Source organism: Bombus flavifrons, chromosome 7 (assembly GCF_040668555.2).
Source record: "Bombus flavifrons isolate JBK064 chromosome 7, iyBomFlav1_principal, whole genome shotgun sequence".
Classification (NCBI taxonomy): domain Eukaryota; kingdom Metazoa; phylum Arthropoda; class Insecta; order Hymenoptera; family Apidae; genus Bombus; species Bombus flavifrons.
In genome coordinates this window covers 11959604-11986065 of record NC_138448.1, presented here as the reverse complement: position 1 = coordinate 11986065, position 26462 = coordinate 11959604, and the positions used below count along the sequence as shown (strand labels likewise).

Sequence of the window (26462 nt, the reverse complement as noted above, 5' to 3'; positions counted from 1 at the left end):
GCGCGCTCATGGCTACCCGAGCGACGATTTTAAAAAAGACCGCGCGTCGAAGCGCGCATGTGCCTGCGCGCAGATCGTCCTACGATCTAAAGACTTCATTTATCACCTGTTTTCTCGACACACGGATACGACGAAAACGAAGGTACACTTTTTTGTCATTTTTATATTAATAGCTTTCTCGTTATACGATAGTCAGTGAAATAAACGAGGTTAAAACGTATATAATATGTACAACGCGAATCGCGGCCATAGCGCGAAAGACAAATTGTTTCATTTCTTTCCATGTCTATTTCACTTGTTTCTTCTGTTCGTCGCGTTCCATCGTCGTCTTTGTTCGTCTATTCGATCACTGAATCGACGAATCGATACAAAGGCGACGGAGGGGCGAGTGTCTCGACGTGGAGACGCAAAAACGGGACCATTTCAAATTGGTCAATTCGAATTGGAAACAGTGTGTTCTAATAGACTTCTTAATTTATTCTTACAATTAACTGCAGTGCCGTATTAGCAAATCTTCTCGATATATATAAAGAGCCGCGAGTAGTTGATTAATTTGGAAAAAACGGACGCGCGATGCTCCTCTCCTTCCCCTCTTTTCAAACTTCTTTTTGTTTCGCTTCCTAAACACGGTCGTTAGTAATAAAACATGCAAAAAAGAAAACGGAAAGGCGGATAAAGAAAGAAAGAACCGCGAACGTATTATAATAATCGCTATCGTCTGTCGTACCTACAGCTGGGAATTGTGTAAAACTAAAAGCGGGAAAGAGTACAATTTAAAAATGTGCACGGAAATTTTACCGAAAGGATAAACGCGACGATCGGGGAAGGGGCAAAAGCTTCAACAGATCTGAAATGCTTATAACGAAACGCGCAAATAACAGTCTACTACACGATATCTTGGCAAACATAGAAAAATACGAGTGTCTATTTACAAAACGAATCATAAAATCTCTCTTTCTCTCTCGCGTGTATCCTCTTCTCCTGAACCCCCATCAGGGGTATCTAAAATCCAAAAACTAAACCGAGCAGAAAATAAGAACGCATCCGCGTTTCCGGTTTACAGAGCGGAAACGGCAGCGCGTCAAACACAGAAAGATCGCTTTGGATGATGCGCCTCCGATTTAGAGACGAAACCATCGATATCTTCTAACTTGCAGACTCGAGGATCGGCTATCTTCTATCGCCGTGACCGATCAACGTTTGTCAGCATCGATATCGACGCAACTACATCGAAATTTTCATTTCTTCTTCCACGCGCCTCGCGGAGCTTTTCTTTCAGGTCGATTCTCTCCTTCGGTTCAGCACTGACTCATCGAAGAAATCTTTATCGTTTAAGGTTACGAGCGACGAGCAAACGACGGACACCCTGGCAACGCCGTCTCACAATGGACACTCGAATTTCGGGGTTCCGCTTTTTCTTCTTTGCTCACACGCGTGTTTCATTATGTTTCTGTTTTCAATTCTGTACGTCTGCGTGTGTACGGTGAGTTTATTATAACGTGAACTCCTCTCTGTTCGCTGCTATGTGTACGTATGGATGAATAATATAGCTGTGTGTAAATGAATGTGTTTTGTCACTGTGTGAAGGTACATTGTTATATACTGCGTGAGAAACAGTGTCGCGTTTGCTCGTTCCTTACTGTGCCGTGTGCAGAGTCCGCAAAGACGCCTCGCAAAGACGATAAAATAAACCGACGACAAACTGACAGACAGCAAGTAGACGAAGGAGCAGCGACGATGCCTCGCTTAGGTCATATATTGCATCACCGCGCGGAGTGCGTACAACAGCTCCGCTTGCATTCGTGCCTCCAGAATCATCAGGTTTACGTGAACCTGAAAAAGACGAAAAATACATTTTTAATAAAACATAACAGAACATGAAACGTTAATAAAGCTCAAACACTGTTAAAACCGAACAAATAAATCGACGATCCCTAAGTCATTATGGTGACACGTGAAACCGAAATGCGTGCGTATGTCACGGAAATCATATGTAAATAGAATTATGCACATATCTTCTTACGTAAACTCGTACGAGCTCAAAATCTACAAACAGACACGAGCAAAGCGATAAACAGGCTCGAGGTAAAAAGGCAACCAACCTTCTCGCTGTGCTTGAACTCCCTCATCACGCGATCGTAGTCCCTTTTTGTCACGAGTTCCGGGTAACAAACGGCGTTCTTGATAAACGTCTTCAGGCTACGCTCGAGCAGCTGGTTCACCTCGTTGTAATCGTAATCGTCATGCCTAATGCCAAACATACATTGAATATAATTCCAGATCGCTCGTCGGAAACGGGACGTGTCCACACTGCTGTGCGTGCCCATGGTAAAGTAGGTGAGATTATAAGCTGTCTTGAATTTTTCGTCTAGCAGATTACCGACATCATTGTACAGACGGTTCACCAGCGAGTAACCGTGATCGTCCCAGGAGTAGTCTTGCACACGAAACGTTGGTCTATCGTTCAGTTGACCACGCTGAAACGAAAAATCGTTTGATTATAGATTACATGTATCTTTAATATATATATTATACGTAACATAATCTATATATATATATACATACGTACATAAATACATATTATACATATATACATATTACATATATACGTTACTAAATAATATTGATCGATAATATAGTTACTAATAATACTAACAAAAATAATATACATATATATACATAACGTATAAACGATAAGTTACACTATAATTTAGTATAGCAATTTACGTAATTACCATACGATTAGATAGCGGCAAGGAATAACGTTTTTCTTTCCTTTGTTGGTGAATTCGATCGCACCACCGTTTAAAGTTAAACTACTCGATTTCGACAAGGCACACGTGTCGTAAATATTCATGATAAAACAGTGGAAACGGTGATCGAATCGACGGAACTTAAATATTCATCGGCGGGCTTCGTGTCGCCTTGAAACGTACTTTCGAATTGGTCCGGCGAATTCATATCCACTACGACGACATATATAACAATGTTTTGACCATAATGTTAATTCTGACGCTTTATGCAAGTTATATACGGGACTGATTTTAGTCTAGACTTCAACCATGTTCCGTATTTACATAGTTATTCGTTATCGCCCGATCTATATAACCACGTTATTCCAACCGAGTCTGCACGTTGATAAACTTCTAACGAGTCAATGAATTAAAATCTACCTTGGCGAAGTCTTGATAAATGAACGTAGGATCTTCGATGAAATGACCGATATCAGAGTCGAGAACCGAACTACTCCTCTGAGGCGCTGCAGCCAATTCGGCAGACTGCGTTTCTACAGTTTCGAATCTTTTGGACAGCTCCTCTTGCGTGATCTGGTAGGATTTGGATTTCTCAGAAAGACGTTTCATACGTTCCATCAGTGCTTCGACGCCGACTTCCTGTTCACCCACTATGCTCGGCGAGGATGGCGGCGACGGCATGTTCTCTGTGCAGATTCGAACGATATCTTGTTATCACAAACACTTGTTGGTCATTAGCAATGATAATCTTGCGCGATCTAGCGGTTGAAGGGCGCGGTTGAAAGACCGTTAAATGTCGTTGAACTTGGAGAACGGAACTACGTGTTTTTATAAGCATAAAGAGAAAACAAAAAATAAAATAAAAATCTGTGATTTATAGCATAAGTTGATATTATAAATATTACTTTAGCAATTCATATCTGTAATGAAACGATAATGGTATGCGGTAGAATGTAGTTAATGATATTCAGCGTTCGTGAGAGAATGAATTATATGTTGTTTGGGTTTTACGGGATTAGGAACAGGATTTTAAACATGGATCGGTGACCGACTTACCAGTCTTGCCATCGCCATTGGGAATCTTCTTGGGACTACTGGAAAGCTTATCTTTGGCAGTTGGTACATTATTGCTATTATCCTGGACATTCTCTTTGTAGTGGTGACCGGCTACGTTGTCCAGCTCTTCGTTAATCCCGCAGGAAAATACGAAAGACGAGAGGGAGTGAAAGTGGGCCAGAAGAACTATCGCGTGAACCACCTCGGCCAGGGACCAACTGTCCGCGCCTTTGGTCAGTTTCTGTAAATAAAAGACCACCAATTATTCCCAACTCTTTCTTCTTTTTTTTTTTTATTTTACGCAATTTTACCAACGATTGTATTTAACATCAGAACAGTGAATTATATCGTACATGAATGATTACAATTAAGTAGAAAATATAAAATGATATTTCAATTTGAACGATGGTGAGGATTAATTATGTAAAAGCGTTCGAGTATTTGAACGCGATTGTAAAAGCAAATACATATTTAGTAGTTCTAACGTTAAGACTAATCTTGTTCGAACCAACCTCTATGTGCGTTTTGTTCAACAACCACGGCCTATGAGCTAAAATCTTGTTAATCTCATAGAGATCTTGTAATTTTCCTGGGATTGACTTCAGACCTCGAAGCCACGATGGGTCACCGCCTTGAAGGATGAATTCTCCTTTCTGCAGATTTATGAGATAGCTGCACTGATGCCTTCCAGCAGCCTAAAAGAGAAAAGAAACCCACAATTTTATTCGTCATCCTATCGAAAATAATTAATTGCAGAATAATTTCGTTCCAACAGCAACCAGCTGCGATTTTTAAATTTTGTCTTTCGAAAAAAATTAGGCATTCTCCAAGGAGAAGACTTTTTTTTTTAGAACTGAAAGGAAGTCTACAAGGGACCATAGAGTAGAAGTGTCATTCGCGTGAGGCGGCTAAGTTCCAAAGAAATCCCTAAAAAAAGAAGTTCTCGAGCGTGGAGAAAGAAGGTAGAGGGATCAACGAAAAAAATATCGTCGAGGGATGCTGGAGAAGAGACAAATTGCCGACGACGCGACGTATCGAGGCGCGAAATTGAGCAAGAGCACGTCCATCGTATACATTGCGTTCCCTATAACGTTGTCTGACACGATATAAAACATAAGGCCACGATGAACGAAGGAAGAAAGAATGTTCAACCCTCGAGTGACTGTTCATCGTGGCACGCCAACTTCGTCACAAATTTAACATAATGAATTCAACGCAGATTCGATATAATGTTATACATCTTCAAAAATAATAATTGCGTTTGCCGCCTTGACATTCTTCAACATACGATGCTTGATACTTTATTTATTAGGAGAAAATCTCCATCTTTCCGTGCATAAATAACAACATTTTGTATCTGTAAATTCAATATCGAAAGTTCGAAAAATAACCGATCGATTCGAACAAGTCGCAGAAATGGATGAGGCAATCTTTGCAAAAATTTAATCGCCATCGTGACCTCGCTTCTCGTACTGCGATGAAAAACATTACGGCGAAAAGGGAGGAGGCGACTTCGAGGGAATGCGACACGATCGGGGTCTTCTTATTGGTTTGTTTTGATCGCGCTGGAATTACATCAGAAATTCAAATGACCGGTCGTAGAACGAGTATCGGGAACGCGGAGATGTCGACAAAGAAGAATAGGTAGGTGGACGAACGTCGAGGAAAGGGGAAGAGGAAGCAGGATGATGAAGCGCGTAAACAAAACACGTGTTTACCATGCAGGGCCGCGGATCGATCGAATCAAGAGCCGCGATAAGCGATAAGAGAAGTCTGCAAACACCATGATGACTCTGAAATTTTGCGCGTCGAACCCCTGCAGACCTTGGGAAAACATTGTCCATCGAACGAGACAATCAAAGAGAACGAGTTGAAGTGACGAGTGAAAAAGCAATTTTCCCTGAATTCATTTTATGACAGCGGGACGCTGTTAAAGAAATGAAACCCGATGCTTTCTGCTTTCTACGAAGTTACAAATATTTTTTGCTGTTTTTATAAGCAAAGCTTTTACGAAATGTTTTGAAGAGCTTTTTTTATTAGCTCTCGAATGATAAATTTTGTACAGAAATGGTACAACAATCTCGGGAACGGATGATAAAGTCGACGAAATGCGCGAGATAATTTCGAATTCCAGTGTAACAGAAGACGACGATACCAGCCACGTGTATCCTCGTTAAAAATTGATACAGCGTCAGGCAGCCGAGATATCCGTTTGTTTTCCTTCGTATGGCATTGTTTCTCTCTAAAACCTGGTTTATATACCGACGAACACGGAGCATATTTTGATTATACGTCCCTCCATAAATTATTCCCTAACAAATTTCTATAAAATCTACAATCTCTGTTATATGTATGTGCGTTCTTTTTTTACTTCTATTTCGAAATAATTCAATCGAACAAAAATACTTTATGTCGCAGAACATCCCTTCAGATAATACCAAACTTCTGGATGGTTTTTCCAACGACCTTGAACGCTGCCGAATTACGCGAATTACGCGAATCTCGACGCGAGAGTGTCACGTGATAGAATGTTTACCGGTAGAAAAGCTGTTTTTCAGATATCTTATCGTTTTATCGTTCTCCTCTGTGTAACAACTACAATCGCTACTCCCCTCTTACCCTGCTACTTTCAAGAATCTCTCCCTCCCCTCAGCCCGTGTCAAGGAACGTCGACGTTTTATCGCGCGATAAAGCGTTTTCGGTTGATCGTTTAAAGTTTAAAGAAACGATATTTCGTCTACGACTACGTACTGGCATGTTGCGAGCTGGTAGTTATCGCGTTATCACGTATGCTGTGACATTCAACCGCTCAGACAGATTGGATCGCATGTCACGAAACGAGCAAGCTGCGACCATCTACGAGTTAGATTAGGAATTGAAAAGTTGAGATGATAAACGGGGTAAGTGACAAAAAAGAACTTCTATCTGTATTCCGCGCGGAATTTACAACTTTTCCTGCTAAGAAATATCGTTTCTTAAGCTTCAAAGGAGGTAATAATTTGTAGGGCTATCAGAAAACATAGCTACGATCGTAAGTGACAATTAGACAATTAGACTGAATCGGTGAATGAACAACTGTCGTTGCGTGAATCGATTGTTTAATTCTATAGCGACGAACGACGAACACCAGATATGACACTAACATTCTCTCAAAAAGTACAATTCTTTACAGTTCCAATAACATGATCGAATAACAACGATTTAGATAGTATACCTTAAAACGTAATAAACGTAAAATGAGTCGAAAATGACCGACTGTTCCGTACAAGTACAAGGATTAACGTGCAATGTTGTTCTTCGTCGAAAGAAAAATTAAGAAATATAATTAAGGAACGTAAGTAATGTAATTACGACTAGTTGGAACGGCGAAGAATACATAACGTTACGAAACCCGTTGCACTTGCTCGGTTTCTTGATAATCTTTGGCCCAAAGCACGACCCGTTGGGCGAGGGACGACCGTGGAATAGCTCGGAAAACGGGCACACGGTGACGCTTGAAAAGAACGCAGCGTCGCGGCGCCGACCCGTTCCACGACAATCATATTACCGGCTTTGTTTGTCGCGCATAAAAATAACGCGCAAAAATAATCGCCAACACGTGAACAAACAAGCCTCTGTCGATCTAACTGACAATGTATTTAAATTTCTTCACGCGACTATCGTAATCGATAATAATAGGATGAAAGAGCATTCTTTAACAACTGATTAACGCTAATAATTATACGCACGCAGTAACTGCTCGCCCTAAGAAATATTTAACCTTCTCATCTTATTTCGTCTTAAACAACTTTCCTTTATCCATTCAAGTAAAAGAGAATCCCTGGCGAGATACGAACGTGAAGAATAAACGAGGAGAATAACAGGATGAAATAAATATACAATAAGTCCGAGGAATGAAAGAAAATAATTTTTCTCAGACTTTCGTCAATAAATTCGGCCCTGCAGCGGTTGATATTTACGGACCATGGAGTATATCCCAGCATATTTCTAAAAAAATCTTATCGTGAACTCAGGTAACGAACCTATAGACTGGGTTTCACGACGTAAACTATTATATCATGCGTGCCTCTAGTGTCTGATTAGAATTCAACGCTGGAAACTGATCTTCTCAACGTTGACCCCGTTAATATTGCCGTTCGTGTATACAATAACGAGCTTTTTCTGGCCAATTTTACGTAATCCGTTTGAACGGTCTTCCAGCGTTCAAAACACTTCTCCGCCGCGTATAATTGCACCGTTAATATCGCCTCCCGTGGCGACGACTTTATGTTAATAAGCATCGCGGCCATTCTTGCTCCTTCAAGCAGTCGGCGTTCTCTCGATTTTACGAGCAAACGAAATAAAAATCTAGCGTTCGTGAGAAGAATTTTCCCGTCTTCCGCCCGCACTGCGTTCGCCAGATGGCGTGTTATCGCCGCGTGGAAAAAGTTGCCGCCATTACGATGAATTAGATAAAGAGAAAAACCAGTAGTGCACTTACCATAATGGCGATGAGATGCCTGTAGTCGTAAGGAAGCGGTCCGTCACCCCTTAGAATGAAATGTTGAGTACGAAGGAAATGTTCCAAGTACGAAGGATGCGAGGCCATCACCCTGGAGACATGATCCAGCCTGTTGTTCTGGAGGAATGCATCCATCAACAGAATATGAGTCTGTAACCAAAGGAATGAAAAAAAAACGCTTAGTCGGTTGATAACAAGGAAAAAACAAAAAGGAAAACGAGAAACCGGCGGACAAAATTATTGGACAGTTAAGAGACACGTATGGATTAACGTATTTCGTTTCTATGGATTAGAAAGTTTGTATTTATGATCAAACGTGACCAATTATCACTCAGATAAGCCTGAATTTTTCGCTAAGTTTTTAAAATAATATTATCTTCTTATTTAGCAAAGCACAACAGTGTGGCAAAAGTGTAATAAGATTAGATGGCAATAATTTTAATTCGTTTGGAGAAACAGAACAAACGTCGGTTATATTTATCAAACGATAACTGAAATTGATCACGTTCTGCTTCTATATATTTCGCTTGACCTAATGATACGCTATATCGTGGAAATCGACGTAACGTACATAAACGGTGCTCGCATAGTCGCATTAATGACATAATCGTGTTTGTCTCGAAGCCCGGAACAAGAAAACCGGGTTACTCGGAAGCAAACCTCGAAATCGAGCGTTCAGCTTGCATCATCAACGACGTGGCATGCTCGTCTTTGTACCTGATATCACCTGTATAACCATTGCACTTTGCACACGCGTAAGCTCGTAACGTGCACTCGTATTAACACGATACTACACAATGAAAAGTCATGAAACTAATAGGTGCAACAGTGTTGACTACTGGCTTCTCGACACGCAGATGCAACCTCTAAACTTAGATCTTACGCATCGAGTGTCGTTTGGAACATCCTTTTACTCCCCGGCAAGGGGACACTTAATTTTCCTACACCTCCATGCAAGTATGTTTTTCTCCTTTTTTTCTTCTTTTTATTTTTCTTTTTAGTTGAAGGTTAGAGTCCTTTAATAATTGGTAATTCGTATGGGGAAGTTAACGCGAGAGACATAACGATGACGAACTTCTTCGACGTCCAACTAACGCTACGTGGGTGGATTTATCGACTCTCATAATGGGGAGAAAGTGCTGGAGTTACTGACTTAGTTAAAATTTGGAACACGTAGGTTTTAACATTCTGCTTGCAAAAATATATCATTATAGAGCGAAATATTTAAATTACCCACTTCAGTTGAACTTAGTCGCATTAACTGACTATATGTTGAATAAGCACCATACTTTCAATGATAATCTAGAAGAATACTAAATTACTTGAAAACAGAACAACGAAATCTACCAGTGCCGAAAACCTAAAACAGCAAATCTAAAATATCCTGCATTTTATATTACTTATCTTGTAACATATCCGAGAATAGAGATACGAGAGACCTCATCGTGGCTGTATCTCTAGTTCTATTGACCAGGCCGATATCGAAATCCTCTATCGATTGTTTTCCACTATGAGGCGACCAAAGGTAAAAACAGTGGGCATTCAGACACGATCGGTGATCGTACGAGCGCGATATATTAATGCGAACGGTTACTACCGTCCTTGCAGAGGGTCGATGACCCGCTTGAACAAATTAAACGGGAAAGGCATTTCACTGGGGATACGCGGGCTTTCGTCACGCGAGGAATATCAATTTCGACGTGTGTCGTTGATCGGTCACAGAGGATCGAGGGAGGATCGCTACGTGGGCGTGCTCGAACGTTAGAAGACTACTTACCAACGAGCTTCTTTCGCATGATCAAAAATATCAAAGGGACGATGCGACGAAACCTTATAACAGTCTACGAGCGTTAATCTTGTCAGCGGAGAAGTTTCACGACACGCGCTAATGCTTCAACGTTTAAAACAGGTTTAACGTTTCAAAATAAAACGAAGGTAACATGCTAACGCGTTGATTCGTGAGATCGTAACTTATACGCGTGATGTCGTTAAATTTGGATTATTATCGATAATTATTATCAGAGATCTAGATTCGAATGGAAACAACAAAGCTATTTGTCTAGTGGCGTGTTACGAAATAGCGAAGAAGTGGTTTTGTTTAAACTACAGGATTAATATCGATCATTAAACGATAACGATCTTGAGGAGTCGTTGGATTACGAAATATGTATTTATATACGTATGTAAGTACAAATGGTGCTATCAATAGGTTTACGATTCATATGAATGCCATTGCAGGAAGAGGTAAGAAGCCATACTGAAACATGAACTCTACCATTTATAATAATTTGCAAGGTGGAAGACAACGCTACGAATGTAGCCATTAAGTGGTGAGCATCGCGTCAACCCACGTTAATGTACCTGTTTTAATTTTGCTTTCTCACTGCCACACAAGGCCCACTAACGATACGTATATTAGACTACGGTTCTTGCTGCATTTATGGCAGATATACAGATATTTTACATCGCGTGTTTCCGTATTACACATTTTCTCTTATGTAACACGCTTTTACTTCTGTAACACCGTGCTATAAATCAGTAGACCGTAAAATCTAACAATTTGCAACATAGTTGTTATTCTTTGACGGTAATAAAAAATTAATACGCGATTGAAACTACAATATCTCGAGCCAGTCTGATAAAATAAAAAGACTGTCGCATTTAAAAGTGCGAGTCTCGATAGTCGAAGTTGTCGAGTGTTTACCGTTTGCGATGAAAATAACAGAAAAGAGGTACGATAAGAGGAAGGCGTACTTACACCTGATGACCTTACAATTAGTCATCGAAATTGGTTGACTTATTTTCGCGATTTCCTTTCGGTTTTTATTTTCGCGATTTTCAATCGAGTTACGAGCAGCAATGTTCGACAAAATCTTGATAACGTGACAAAACGTGGCGCCTTCGCGACACCTCAGCTTCGACAAACTGTTTTGATATCGAACTCAAAGTAAATAACATCGACTCGTGAAAATATCAAAAAAGATAGACGATAACACAGAACAGATAAATAAATTTCAACATGGTACCAACGATACCAATAATTCCGCGAAACAAGAAAATTACTACAGAAGAAAATTAATATAATATTTGAAAGCGAACTTCTGAAACACCGGTGTTTATTTTAATCGGAAAACTTTGTGGTAGGTGAAACCACGAAAAGTAACAAGCAACCTCGTTGTCAATGAGTTTAATCAACGATGAAAAGGTACGTTGCTTATAAGACGAGGAGGAATCGAAGGTAATCAGCTGCTGGCCAATTAAAAATAGTCGCCTGCATCATCAACGGCAAAAGTATTACTCAATTAACCCGTACGCGAGATTTGGCAAGATCCCGTGGCGGATTGTCCCCAGCGAAGCCCTCGAAAGATGCAGCCAGCTCACACACGCGAGCGAGAGGAGAACCTGCTGCTCTCTTCCGAGAACTCTTTTTCTTTTGGCAAGAAGCCCCTGGCATCGAGCCCACGCACAGTTCCCTGAGACTTGGTGGCGAGCCTCTTCGACCGTGTGTGTCTCGATTCTCCTGTATTTCTACAGTATACTGCTCTGTTCTTTCTTCCTCTTCCTCTTCTTCTTCTTATGCCTCGTGCCATCCAGCCACAGGCTTCAAATCATATGGAATTTTCCTTCCGCTGCGCAGGAATCTCCCCAGGGCTGGTTTTCAGCTCTTCATTCCCAAACAAACTATCACTTCCCTTTCGCAGATATTTTTGGCACTGCTTTTTCGCGAGAACGTGATGCGTCCTGCTCGTGTAGCCGATTTCGCGTTCAATGATTTTTCTATGAATCTGTGCAATATTTTTAATAGTTTCTTAATTGGAACATTCAAGTGAAAAATAGTGTGAATACATCGTTATCTAAGAATTGTATTTATCACTGAGTCACTCAAGCGATATTTCTCTTCGTAGAGACGTGCCCTTAAATTTCGAAGATCTCCTCGTAGATGTTCTTCTGGATGCTTAACCCTAATTATAAGCTAGAATACATGGAATGTAATCCAAGGGAATGTTGTTCCAGAAGAAAGAACAAAGCACAATGAATTTTTAAATACTTTAGGGACCCATTAACCCTCTATCACATCCAACTCGTATCTGGAAACTTTCTAAAATTCTGATATAATCCGGCCACCGTGCCCGTTTTAAACGTCTAGTCAGACTCAAGCGGTTTCCGGCCACTTTTCTCGAGATACCATAATTCGGAGGTTTTTAACTAATGACGCTCTGAGAACTTATCTGAAACCTAAATGTAGCTCGGCTCGAGTGGCTTACCTTAACGACCGCTGACACACATTTCTTCTTTGTGATACATTCACGATGATGTGAATGTTTCAATGTTTCTGTTTAACAAAATACTAGGTTCTTCGGAAGTAGATTATAAAGAAGACGTTCGCTCGTGTTGACAATCGGAACGAAAGCTCATTAGATGCGCCACGTAAATAGGCAGGCTCGTAAATATGGCATAAATAGCGATGCAGTGATCGTGGATATGCCGTGAGCTTCTAATTATAATCGCGGGACCAGTCTTGCTTCCGCGGCACGTGTCTTCGAAGGAAACGAAGAATAAAACTGCGATGACCTTGATAGACGACTTATATGGGGCAAAAGAAATTGTAGAATGGAATAAATACAAAATAAATGAAATTAAACGAGAAAGAATAGTATAATGATCGGCTCTGTGGGGAGGAGCGCGAAGATTTTCATTTACAAGTATTTACATGATAATCTTTCGCTACGTTGTTATGGCTGGTTAATCTGTGAAACGAAATCTACCAATGGCTATTAACGAAATTTTCTCCGTGTAAGAATTTCTACAGTTGGTGCACAGCATTTAAACGAGTGTAGGAAACTTGTGCAACGGTGATAAATCACGTGATGTAGCAACTCGAGGGGGGATTAGCAAAATGACGGCGAGATTATGCGCGAATCTCGACGTTCCCACGGGCACGCATAATGGGATGATTCGCGACGAGAACGATAAAATTAACGCCAAGTTACGAAACGTCGAGCATCGAACTGGCCGACATTATCTGTCGGTGACGTTGCTTGAAAAACGAGGGAATTAAAGCGGGCTTACTATCTGGGCACTACAGAATCGACTGGTGAATGGAGTTCGCGATTCGCTTCACACCAGTTGCTGGTATTTTGTATTAAGTTCGTTTTAATCTGCGTTTCTTAGAATCATTGATGTTTTCAAGCGAATTTTGAAAAAAGTTATAACGACGTTGACGCGTTTAACGGGAAATCTAAACGCGTAAAGACGTATGTAGACTTTACTTCTGTATCTTTGAAAGCATGAATTTGCGTAAACATCGTAAAGATTAGTTCTTTATTGATATAAAATCAACGATAATCAAACGGGGGAGAAGAGAAATGGAAAAGTGGAACGATACACTTTAAGAAACAACAATATTCACAAATCAAACCAAACATAACTGAAGGGAAATAATTGTTTCATCGCGCGTCGATTTCCAGCGATTAAACCAACATCTCGCCCTAAATTCGTGGCGAATATAAACAGGCGAAACTTATGGACATCACGTACACGATCAAGCTGAATAGATTAATCTCGATTGAGGCTGAGTTTAGACTACTCGGACAAATGTTTACCGTGCGCTATACATTCGAGGCAAATAACGTTGCAGACACAGCAGAGCTGTAATTAGAAAAAACTCTGTAATTCCCCCTGAGCTTGTATTTATGCACAGATCCGAAAACGAGCCACTTAATAACTCAACGTCACGTTTATCGACGATTCAGTTTCTTCCTTCCCACGTAATAATTTCAAAAGCGTGCACGATTGACGATTATGCGTAACTCGTGCAGTATCGTCCAATTTATCTTTCAATACACGCGCGTTTTCGCAATTGAACGAACGAAGAGAGATGAAATAAGTTATTTCGATATTTTTCTGCTGGTTTCTCATCGACGAGATAAAAACGACCAAGATAATACTATTTCTCTTTCGTTCTTTGGCTCGCGAACCTTTTAATCGCTCGGTAATTCCGCACACCGGTCCACTGTTCGAATATTAAATTACGATTAGAGTATCGCGGTTCACTGATCCGTGAAGTTATTAAGTGCGCTAAAACCGCGTGGGAGAGAGAAACTTGTTGTGTCGGTTGTTCAGTTTATTAGCGATTCGCGCTCGCGATGCTCCAGCTAACACAAAGAAACAAAGGGGCCATTAGCTCGGGCACACGTCGTTTTGTACAGGCTGTACAGCCCGTCGCTGCTTTGTATGAGCGCCCGGTAATTGATTTTGTTCCGAATACTGTCAGGATTCCGTTAGAGGAAATACCACGTGCCGGGGAATGGATATTGTTCTACGCTTGCATTATTCATCCCCGTTTCCATCGAGGTAACGAACAGTCGTTCCCAAAACGGCCGCTGTGTACTCATGGAAAAACAGCCGAGGGCTTTTTAAAACGGTCCAGTTTAGATCTGGTGCAGGTGTGACTTCGATGCAATTTTGTAGCTATGATGCTGCAGATACGACTCACTTGTTTCTGTATATAGCCATCCATATGTTACTTAGCAAATAAGTTAGAAAAATTTAGCAAATGTCCAGCTGGACAAATTGTAAAGTACAAATTAAATAATAATAATAAAAAAACTTATTCTATATTTTTGGTAGCTGAACTGTGGGCTTCTGTGTTGGACATCGCATCACTGAGAACGTATACATGTTCACTAGCTGTCCGCCAACTTTGATTCAGGATAGTAACTTATTGTTGCATAATGTCAAAGTAAATTATTCGGGGTGGGCCAAAACATATCTGTCAGTCATCGGTGAGTCTGATATCTGAATAATCGAGTTGTTCGTAATGGCTAAGCCCAAAGGCACAATTCTGCTCTGTGTATTAGTGGTATTTTCTAAAGTTTCAATGGCGGAATTACGACTGCTACAGGGACGCAAGAACGTTGCATCTTTTGTTTACGTTGCGCTCTACTAAAATATTACATCGAACGCGTACATCTTCAGGAATATATCTTTGATAATTTCCTGCAGTCATCCCATTAATTTTATCGAATATTATTTGACAAAAAATCGCATGCAATAAATTTTAACGACGAGAGATATAACGCCGCTGTGATTTTGTAGCGATGACGCTACACGACTTATCAACTTTATCCTGCTAATAGTGGAGTCGCACTTACTGCGCATTATATCATTAGAAACATAAATCTGCCAAATGGTGGAGCGTCACCGCCGCCAAATAACCGCGTTGCGTGTTGCATGTACAACATACTTCAAAATGTCGAAAAATGGTCGAAACGGGCGTTTCCGGTATGCCGCATCAAAGACAGATTCGAAGAGAATTGCGTCATTAGAAACAGATGTGGAACAGAGAACGTTTTGGAAGGGGGCTGCGAAGAAGCTCGTAAAATTGCTGCGGTGCGGACAGAAATGGAATTTAAGTTCTCTCCGAGTGACGATGGCAGGGAAGATCAAAAAAATTCGACCTAATTTTATGCTTGTGACGACTGCTTCAATTTCGACACTGACAATATGAGTCAGCGATACCGTTTGATGTCAGTTGTTCGCTGCACGTATGAGTCGTGCTGGATAAATCGGTAGCGATATTCTTGTTGATCAGTGGGAAGGACTGAGTAGAAAAATTGAAACTGATAAATAGTTTCAATGTTCTCTATCTGGTAGTATTCGCACCAGAAATAATATATGAATTGAGTTTGCTATTAACGACTGTTCCTCCTTTCTTCGCATTTTTCGCTACGAAACTTTTATGAATCAAACTGGAACTTGGAATCTCATCGATACTGTACGAAGTAAGCTTCAAAATGCAGAGAATTCTCTCAGTAAGAACTTGAGAATGTATTTGTTATTTTTGCAAGTCAATCAGTATTGTTATGCTTGAAGGAATCGAGCGATCGAACCGCTGTTACCGTGTTCGGCGAATAAACTCAACACGTGCGGAAAGGAATTTAAAACACCAGGGTCACGATAGAATAATAGGAAAAACGAAGAACCCGAGGCGACTCGGTCGTCGTTATGGTTGTCTCTCCCCGTTGGTAAAGGCGAATGCGGCAGAAATAAGAGACACGAATAAAATAAAGAAAACCGATCGAGTGACAAACAACGCTCGACCAGAGACCAGAGTGCCGGGGTAATACACTCGGAGGCGTTGATTATAAGAAACCTTGTACCATATTATTCCGTGTATATCACTCCCACGCGCGAGCGGCGTGGTCGCAAGCCACGCCATTCCTCCGGTTGAATCTTAACAGCGACCATGCACCTTTGAAAGATACCCAATAAAACTGGCAACAGGCGCCCCTCGGTGTCTTCTGTCAATAAACGAACAAAGATACTGCTTTTTCGTCAGGGCTACGAGATACAACATGTGCAAGGAAGAAGAAAAGAAAATAGAATTTGTACGGTGAAGATGTTTATCGAAGATGTAAGTGTTTGAGGATTACTTCAATCCGATGTCAGTACGATAAAAAGCTTGTAAATATTGGGAATATAAAAAGTGAATTGCTGGAAGTTATTAATTATCGTTATTAATTATCATATGATTGAGTCACTCAGAAACAGAACTAATTAGCACCGTTTTACGACACTTGATCAATATTTAATTTCTCAGAAAGCGTGCGATTAATTATCATTTTCGGCGAATAAAAGTTTCGTCAAGTCGTAACAATTATAAATATGTGTATTCGAAAATTAACCTCGGCAAAGTTGATCGATGCGACGCGATTAAGATTTACCTTTGAACGCAAATGAAAAAACGTTTGTCACGTTTCGTAGTCTTTCATTGGTGGATTTAGGCAGCCGTTGACCCGTGAAAACAACCGGCAGAGGAAGAGAGAGAGAGAAATAACTTTATCGCAGGGGTGAGTTAATACGTCAATTATCAAGGCGACACATAAACGAAGAATTAGGGTAGAGCGTTAAAAGAGGCTGTACGTTTTACGATCTGTACGTGACTAAATGGACGCGAAACGGACCCGGTCTGAAGGAACGGAAGGGGACGATAGAATAATATCGTTGACGCACCACCCACGGCCAACGTTAATCGCAATCGTTTACAGAGATACGGCTTAATTAACATCGGCGATTAACGCTGCACCGTGGCCATTCCGTATGCGACAACAACTGCACGCTGCTTGTTTTCGCATTTCTCACGATTCTCTCTACTCCATTGCTGTTGTTTGCTGTTCTACAAGCGGATGTATATTAAATGAAACAAAGCAACCGAGCTGTCTATCCGAGTCGTTTTATTAACGGCTTTCCAGATGAATTTTTTTAATATTCTTAACACCCTACGCGCTTGGAGTTTCTGAACAACGTAAAACTTGTACGGTCAATTACCTTCGAATAAATAAATAAATAAGTAACTACGTATTTAAAAGGACTATTCAGCACCGGTAGGAGGATATCTTGAAAAAGAAGTTTAAACAAGATTGGCATTCGAAAGGCATGTTAGATTTCGTAACCTTTTAAACCGTTTATCATTACAAGAGCGGAGTACAAAGCGTGGTCTGTCGGTCCAGGGCATTTGTTTGCTCGGCCTAAAACAACATCGCCCAGCATACGCCACGAATGTCACTGGCCGTATCGCGCGTGTGAAGCGACGAGAATTCGCGAACACATAAAACAAACCCGGGTATTCCGCATCTAAAAAAACCGGCAAAACAGTCGGTCGTTTCCCTTCCAAAACCTTTGAAGATAGGTTCTCGTTTCCGATACTGCGAGATCCGATGACGCAACCTGTTAGCGATACACCAAGCTCCGATCGAAGGAATTTAAACGACGTTTTTGTTATTCAACTTTTGTCGACACGGTGAATAAAATATTTTTAATTGAATGAAAGAAAGCAAAAAGGTGGAATTACAAAACTGTGATTAAAATCGAGCACGCCGCTTATAGGTAGAATTCGAAGGACGCGAGATCTCGTTCCGTACTCTTTCGAGATTTAGCTTCTTGTGTTCGAGATAAAAATAGGGACCCTAATAGCCCACTTGAAAATGATTAAACTCTTTAACTGACCATTTATTTCCCACTCTTTATTATTCGACGCTTAAAACATCACGCTTAAAAAATATATCAAAGTGAATGTTCACCCATGATGACATAAATGAAATTTCCCTTGACAATTACTTTCAAGGATTAAAAATTAGTTTCACAACGAAATCAGAAAAAGTAGAATTTATAGATAAACCTACGAAGCTCTGAGTAGTATGAGAAAAAGGATGCTGGAAGTAAATAAATTAGATTCGACTTACCGCGAATTTCGAGTCACGCGAGTCACGTATCGCTGTATCGTATCGAGACGAAACGTGTAGCCAAGGTCGCGCCTTGTAAAATCCGATAATACCTTTCAGACGATCGTCTACGACCTTCTAACCTCTCATTTGCAAAACAACACGTTGTAAAATGAGGAGGAAATAGATAGAAAGGAAAGAAAATAACAAAAAGTCACGAGGCTTTGCGAAGGAAAAACAAACTCGGCTGGAAAATATGGAAACGCGAATGGGACGAGGCCGAGAAAAACGGGGGAACGTAGTCTGGGAAACAAAGGAGCTTTTGCGAGTTCGATGCTCCTTTCTTATCAGCGGATGAGACTGTTGCAGCTAAGCTAGACCGTGGTTTGATTGGTCTGCTCGGCTTCGACGTCATCGTATCGATTGTGAATACGACACGTGATAGCAAACGTGTCTCCGCCTCTATCGTTTGCTCCTCGCGTCTTTTTTCAATGTGCCTCGTCGTGTCTGTCTCAATAGCTGGCTCGACGACGCCGGTGACAAAGACCGAATACCAGGAAATGTGGAACAACGACGCAAAACTTTCGATTTTTAATTAACACGATGTAAAGAACATTCGATAAAAAAGAAGGTTGACGATAAAAGAGAATGACAAATAAATTTCAAGATTATCGGAAGATTTGTAAATATCGAGATTGATAAAAATTCAGGGAAAGATCGAAAGAAACGTTTCCTCGTAAGAAATATTTGATAGAACTGAAATTAATAAAATATCACGGGAGAATAGCGGAGAAGGGAAAGAAGAAGAAGGACGATCACAAGAAAGGGCCACAAAATAAAAGAGGAACCCCTTGGAGAGCAATTACACCGATCGAGGACAAGCTTATGGGCGCCACTGCAGGGACTCCCTTGGTAGAAAAACCGGTCAGCGAGTGGGACCATAAACAATGACTTTCTAACCAGGATGGACGGCCGTACAGAACCAGAAAACATCGCGAGAATTATATACGTTGACTGGCTGATAGATTCCAGACGCGGTTGGACGCTGTTGTAACGGGTCCATGAAATATGGATCAGATCAAGAGAATAAAGATGTCGCTTACCATCATAGTGGGAACCGGGGACATGGGTGCATTGTGAAATTACCAGTAACTGAACTGTCTTTTCTTCCGTGTCGTCCTTCATTGTCTTCGCAGATATATCTCTGTCCCTAACGGATAACACTTGAACTCTGAGTATATATCGGTGTATTCGTTCATTGTTTTGCCATGAAATTAACCGAAGACGTTAACCAACGACTGATAACAGTACGTTCATTCGCTTTTCCTTAGTTAGCGCTAATAGCCGGTTACGAAACTATGACAAGACAAATATTTTTCAGCCGATTTATTGGAAAGTCGTGAAATATCGAGTAATCGATTAGACAGAGTAACTAAGACAGATTAGTGGAACACGTGATGTTAATCCCATGGATCAGGGAAAACAATCGTTTAAAACTATGTAAAAGGAACAACCAGATTATTTTGGCCATTAACGAATCGATACAGATAGTTATCTATACTAGCAAGTATAATTATCAGCAACTTTTTAGTTTCTAAAACTAAGATAAAAGGCTTTCCGTGTTTTGTATGGAAATAATTCTTTGACAACTATTTTTTTTTCTCGATGTAAAGGTATATTTAGTTTAGATATACCTATTTCTAAATAATTTTGTTTCTGTCTGCACTAATTATATTACTTTCTATTTCTGGCCGCATTGTTAAATAATTTATTTCAGGAAATATCATTTGGAGAAACATACAAAAATTAACGTATCCAAGCTAATTGAGAAATATGAGGAAAAGGAAACTCCGATATCTCTATTATTAAATCTTTTGGTAGAGAATATTAACCAGATACGATGTTTCTATCCAATTTCACCAATTTTAGATACGATATCTTTTCTTCGGCAGAGTTAAGAAACCCAAAAACGTAAAATCGAGGAAGATAAACGTTGATCAGGGCACTAGAGTACATGTTTATCCGCGAACGTTACCGGCAAACATGTTTACCAATGGCGGATTACGTTAAAATTGTAACATTTACATAAGAACTGGCGCGACGATAAGCGAAAACAACCCACCCTGTGCATAAACACCTCCTCGTTACCTGGCTGAACATGTACATTAGATCGGTTAATTATCGTTCGTATGTTTTACAGTTGGTTCTATTGAAGAATTGCAGAATTTCGTTCAAACCTTAAGGTAAACAACTTCCATTCGAAATACGAGACGTTTGAGTTGAATTTTTAAAAAAGCGGTGCGTTACGTCAGCGGTAAGCACTTTATATGTAAATAGAGGATGAGTTGATTCGTTTCTGCCGGGATGATCCATCCGGGTCATAATAGATTCGTAATTGAAGACGAGATTTATACTGAATGGAATAACAATAGGACCATTTCAAATCCATTTGCTTGGCTATAGATCTAGCGAAGGACGTAACTAAAGTGTAAATTACATGTCGTGTCCTGAATTACTCGTGCCTCGTTAATTATGTAACGACAATGCTTGAAACTTGAAAATAACGGAACAAAAATTTGTAAGAGGTGCATCACGTAGATTTTCTTTTAACGAAGCCATTGTTTTCCTTCTTTATTTGAAAAATATCGTACTTGATATGATCGCTGTATCTAATATTCCTATTTTACGTTGAAGTGGCAATTTTCTAAAAATTCCGCGCATTATTCAGGAAAAAGATGCATAAGCTTGTCCAGTCCGATAAACGGTGAATTATTCTTCGACGTGTTATAAGAGTGTTTCATAATGTTTCCACTACCAAGGGGATTGAACGCCATTAGCTTCTAAAACGACGACGAAAAACATAACATCGAATTCAGAGGATTTCATGGGACGAGAGAAAAAGAAGGAGGTAGCAAAATGCTGGTTCATTGAGCGGTGGTTATGGTACGGCTGTCGATGACACGAAAAAAGAAAAAGCAAGAAAACCTGTTGGCCCGAACGGGCCCGGACCCGTTCTCCGAGGTCTTCGAGAAGCGAAGGCGGCCTATGACCGCGCGCAACAACATTGAAAACCAGAACCCAGATCTCTAGAACCGGTTTACGCTTGGAAAACAATTTTACGATCTCGGGGGAGCTCGACGAGGAGGAAAGAACATATGTATATCTATATGGGGAAAGGGAAGAGAACAAGCGAAGAGAAAAGAAAAAATGGAGAAATTCGATGAGAGCCTGTCTCAACGGGCCACCATGCCCAGATGGAACGTGCACGCTCGTCACGCTTTACAAAGGAAGAAAAAGAGGGTGAAACAAAAAAACGAGAGAAATGAAAAGGAAAAGGAGAAAAACGAAAGGAGGGAAGTAAAGAGGAGTCGTAGGATAAAAATAATCGTTTGAAACCAGGGTAGTCTTCAAAGCTACGCACACCATCCCTCTCTCTCTCTCTCTCTCTCTCTCTCTCTCTCTCTCTCTCTTAATTCCACGGCCAATTTACAGTATACTTCAAAGAGGGTCGTGAGGAACGTTCGTACAGTTTCCCGACACGATTGCATAACACGACTCTGGCGCAGAGGAAAACATTAGAAATGCAAAACTGCGCTCGGACTCGACGGAACTTGTCTCGTAACGAACTCGCTCCAGGCGAACGGTTCAACCTTCTATTATTTCTGTGCCGATCTCGTGTCACAGTCTCCATATGAAATTGAAATACGGACGTCTTTTCAGAGAGGCTATCGAGGATTTATATAAATCAAGAAGTAGAGGGCAATACACGAGACGCGTTTGACCAGCCACGCACGTTTATGAATGAAGCTATGACAAATAAATATGGAATGAAATTATGGCAAAATGTGGAAATTTACATGTAAATGACTCACCGCCTGGCGGACTGGCCAACTTGACCGGCTAAAATCTTTATTGATGTTTATCGATTTAGCCATAAACCGTCCCTTCCTTCTTTTTTATTCTAATACCTGCTCCGCCTTTTCTCTACTTTCCAAAGTTCACTACTTTACGTAATTTACTTTGTTAGCACAGAGGTAAAATTTATAATCTGTTAGAGGCTCCTCATTTAAAATATTATATTTCTATTTATGATATATGGCAGTGTACTGGGATCTATGTGTGGATATAAATTGGATACAAGAGGGCTCGAAGCCATTGAAACGGTTTCGCAAGAAAAATGCTCCCAGAGGAAAAGCAGGAAACGCCAAACATGGCGTTACGTCCGAAAAAAAACTCCTTAGAAGCTGACTACTGAATAGTTTCTCTCTCTCCCGTAGATCGCTCAAAATGATTAGAGCAGCCTTATTTAGATTGTTCGAGCTGATTAGAGGAAGGACCGTTCAAACGGGTTAGCGATTATTTCCGAAGCTACCCGTGTTACACTGGCTAAACGTCGAGCAAACATCGATGATTTTTTCCCTTTCGTTCGATCCGTTTCTGTCGAGGCGCAAAACCCTCTAATTATTCGGAATGCTACACGCGTTCGGGTGATCGACTCGAACAAAGCGTCGTTCAATTATCGTCCGTTGACGACAGTGAAGGAATTCCATAGGTAAACGTTCGATATGTGATAACAAGACAAACACGTACAACTCACGAGTCGAATTTATTTCAAAGCGAACTTTGATATCCATAAACGCGTTTGTACAATATATGAAAGTCACGTTGTCCATATGTGAAAAAATATACAATGTCTGACAGAAATAATTAACGATAGGGTGGCCTTTGTTGCCGTATTCATTAGATAACTCGCACGTTGCACGAAAATACCGACTCGTTTGCTGAGGTAACAATGATAAAACAACGATAAATTTCTATGACGAAGATCGAAATGCGTCAATGAAACGATCAATATGAAGAACGAAAATTAACAACGTGGCTCTAGTTGAATGGAAGAACGTATTAACACCCGATGTGGCTAAACAGGTTGAAAAATGAAGGTTTCCGATAAAATTAAAGAATTTAACGAGTGTTAATATCGAACGTTATGTAGCATAAGAGGAAGAAAAACAAAAGTTTGGGAATTTAGGGAACTGTAATAAAAAATGACGAAACGTGACGAGGAAGGTGACGATATAAATAGTAGAAATTACTGCAAGTGCCTTGGTATTTATTAATGGACGAGCTATCGACAGGAAAACTTTTACAAAGGTATAGGAAACAAATATCGATTTCGAAATGCTCGCGTCGTTGGCTTGCAATGTTAAAAAGGTATGAAATTTATGAGTGGGAAGTGAATGGTTACTGTGAAATCAACAAACTGACATCCACAGTAGCTGAACAACGCTAGGTCGATTTTGGGTGAACGCTCAGGATGATGAAACACGTCAACAAAATTGGCAAAGTGACACAGGGCCGCGGTAAAGGAAGGGAGGGATAAATGTCTGACGCAAGAACAGAGACTGCTGCGAGTCATCCGCGAGCCAGGTTCACCTGCTAACTCCCAATGAAGGAAGTGATAAATACTGTAAAGAGAATATCTTGTCGCATTATGAAATTATGTTCGAGATTTCTGACCTGTCCACGAAAATAAATCGAAGAATCCGCCAAGATTGTCATGTATCGATAGGGATTAGGTCAATATCGAATTTTGGAAAATTCAATATCGAAATTTGAAAGTCTGAATTTAAAAGAGAATTTTGCAAATCTACAAAATTTAAAAATAAACATGTTCAAAGCTTAAATCTTCATGAACTTGAAAGTTACGACGGTCCGGCGATTGGCGAAAATTCGATCGAACTCCTCCGATTAGATATACGACCAGCATGAGAAAAGAGTAATGTTTCATGGATCTTCTTTTATAGAAGCGTTATTTCCAGACAATCAACCCTTTATTCGTTATCGAACGAGCAAATAACGCATACGAACAAATCCGCGTAAAAAATGAGCTGGTGTCCGATCCTCACGCGCAATATATCGGTCTCACGCCACAAGACCGACAGCAGCTTCTCTTCGAACGAGCTACAATTTAACGAACCATACACGCGAATCGTGAATCGAATGGTTACGCTTTCCTCTAAATAGAATCAATTACCCGGTCTCGTCTATGTTATCGAATCGAATTTATCGAGAGAATTCTCTATTTTTCGTCGATTTAACGATGCGCGATTCGATCTATTCGAGTATAGATGACGAAAAGGAGATGTATGCTTACAACGATCGAAGAGATCGACCGAAGCATCGTATATACATACATAACGATTCAAATACGATAATACGAAGCTAAATATTAAAAATGAGCACATGACAGCTTACATTTTAAATAGGAATTGAACATGCTTCGAAATTCGGAATTAATTCGGGGGAACGCGTACGGAATATTAATTCGACGGTATTACAAGAAATATCGCTATATTCAAGCGACATTCCTCGATTCCTTTCGTCTCCTTTCAACCCTTTCGACCGACCATCTTTTTTCCCTTACTTCGTATTACACTCTGTCTTTACTCGATGAATCGTAAGGTCTCGGTGACTTTCCGAATGCGCCGGTCGCATGCGTGAGCGAATAGAAAGATACACGTATATGATGAATGCCGGTACACGCAGATACGTTTATATAGGCTGTAATTACGAGAAACACGAAGAAGGCCGAAAAGCCGGTCGATCCTCCCCCTCGCTGTTACCAAGCGAAAAAGAAAAATAAAAAAAAACCCGGTAGGCAGCGACAGGCGCATTCGTCTCGAAAGCGACCAGCAGGTCGGCTTCCTGGGCCGGGATTTAAAATTTAAACAAATCAAAGAGAAAAATGAAAAAAAATTTGTAAAAAACTCACGTCATTTCCAATCTGACCCATGCTGGCGGCACCACCACAATTCGCGATCGTATCCGCCTTGGGGTAAGACTCGGTCACGTTAGCCACAGGAATTTTGGACGATTTTAATAAATACACTATATATATGTATATATATTATACGTATGAAAGAGATATTACACGAAAGACTTCGGGCAGATGTATATAATAACGTAAAAACGTACGCGTATACGTTGTAGGTAATAAAAAAAGGAAAAGGTCTCTCTTCAGTCCCTTAACGATCTAAAGCTCTTTTGGTAAAAAAACGACGGGTATATACGTATATACGTGACGTCGCGAAATTTAGAAGAATCGTTTTCACCGGTAAGTCTTAACGGTAGGTTTTCCTTTGGGATAGAACGTCCGTGAGTTATCACACGCGAGGTACACCGGCGAGAAATTACCAATCATAATAAATATCACAGAAATATTGCTCGTACCCTGGCGTTGGGTATTATGTATGCGACAGGCTCTATTCGATCTTGTACGGCTGCACAATTTTTTTATAAAAGTACGATCGAACGGTAAAAAAGCAGTAAATGTAATAGAAAAAAGAAGAAGGTAGAAAAGACTACGATCGTTCACAACACCGACACATAATTAGGAAGAGCACAAGAATCAGGTTACACTGGACATTACGTGCTGGGGATTTGCTACGGTGAACGATGTATACGGAAAGAGAGCCGGTTGCTAACTGACGATAACTGATGCTTCGATAGTCGAGCTAAGCTACGAGCTGCGATCATCTGGTCGAGGTGGCGTGGTGGGGAATGAACAGCTGGTGGGGAGACTTGCCGGTTCCCCGGACCTGCCATTGGTCGACAGTGCCGTAGCAACAGCGAGCACCATGCCAGGGTCGTTAAAGCGAAATTCTGATAAAGCGCATAAAAAGACGAGGGTTTTGCTTTCAGATAATTCGTGATTCATTGCAACGTTTCGTGAATATCTAACTTGGTTATGCGTTCGGTTAAAGTCAACGGGCAACAGGGGAGAGGGGACCATTGGTGGGGATGTTAGTGTAGGTAGCTATAGATACGGGGCTGGTGCACGCAGGCAGCCGGCTTGATCAGCTGATGCCTTAGCAACAGGAGTACGAACTGTGCTAAAAATATCGATCCCATCTGATTATCGGCACGATG

General features: G+C 40.6%; 1 protein-coding gene across 7 annotated transcripts in view; it reads right to left on the bottom strand.

Annotated features, from left to right (window-relative positions):
• Positions 1-285: 285 nt before the first annotated feature.
• The window catches only part of Sesn (Sestrin), a 147269-nt gene continuing 121092 nt past the window's right edge, over positions 286-26462 (bottom strand). For 6 of the 7 annotated variants that reach the window (XM_069117478.1, XM_069117479.1, XM_069117484.1 and 3 more), the window contains 6 exons: positions 8290-8460; positions 4322-4504; positions 3810-4050; positions 3174-3439; positions 2103-2477; positions 286-1833 (listed from right to left, as the gene is read on the bottom strand). In XM_069117478.1, coding sequence (XP_068973579.1) covers positions 1747-1833; positions 2103-2477; positions 3174-3439; positions 3810-4050; positions 4322-4504; positions 8290-8460 — 1323 coding nt within the window. In that variant the 3' untranslated portion in view covers positions 286-1746. Of the gene's footprint in view, positions 1834-2102; positions 2478-3173; positions 3440-3809; positions 4051-4321; positions 4505-8289; positions 8461-25305; positions 26036-26462 lie in introns of those variants that run through there. The other variant, XM_069117485.1, reaches the window with a different exon arrangement.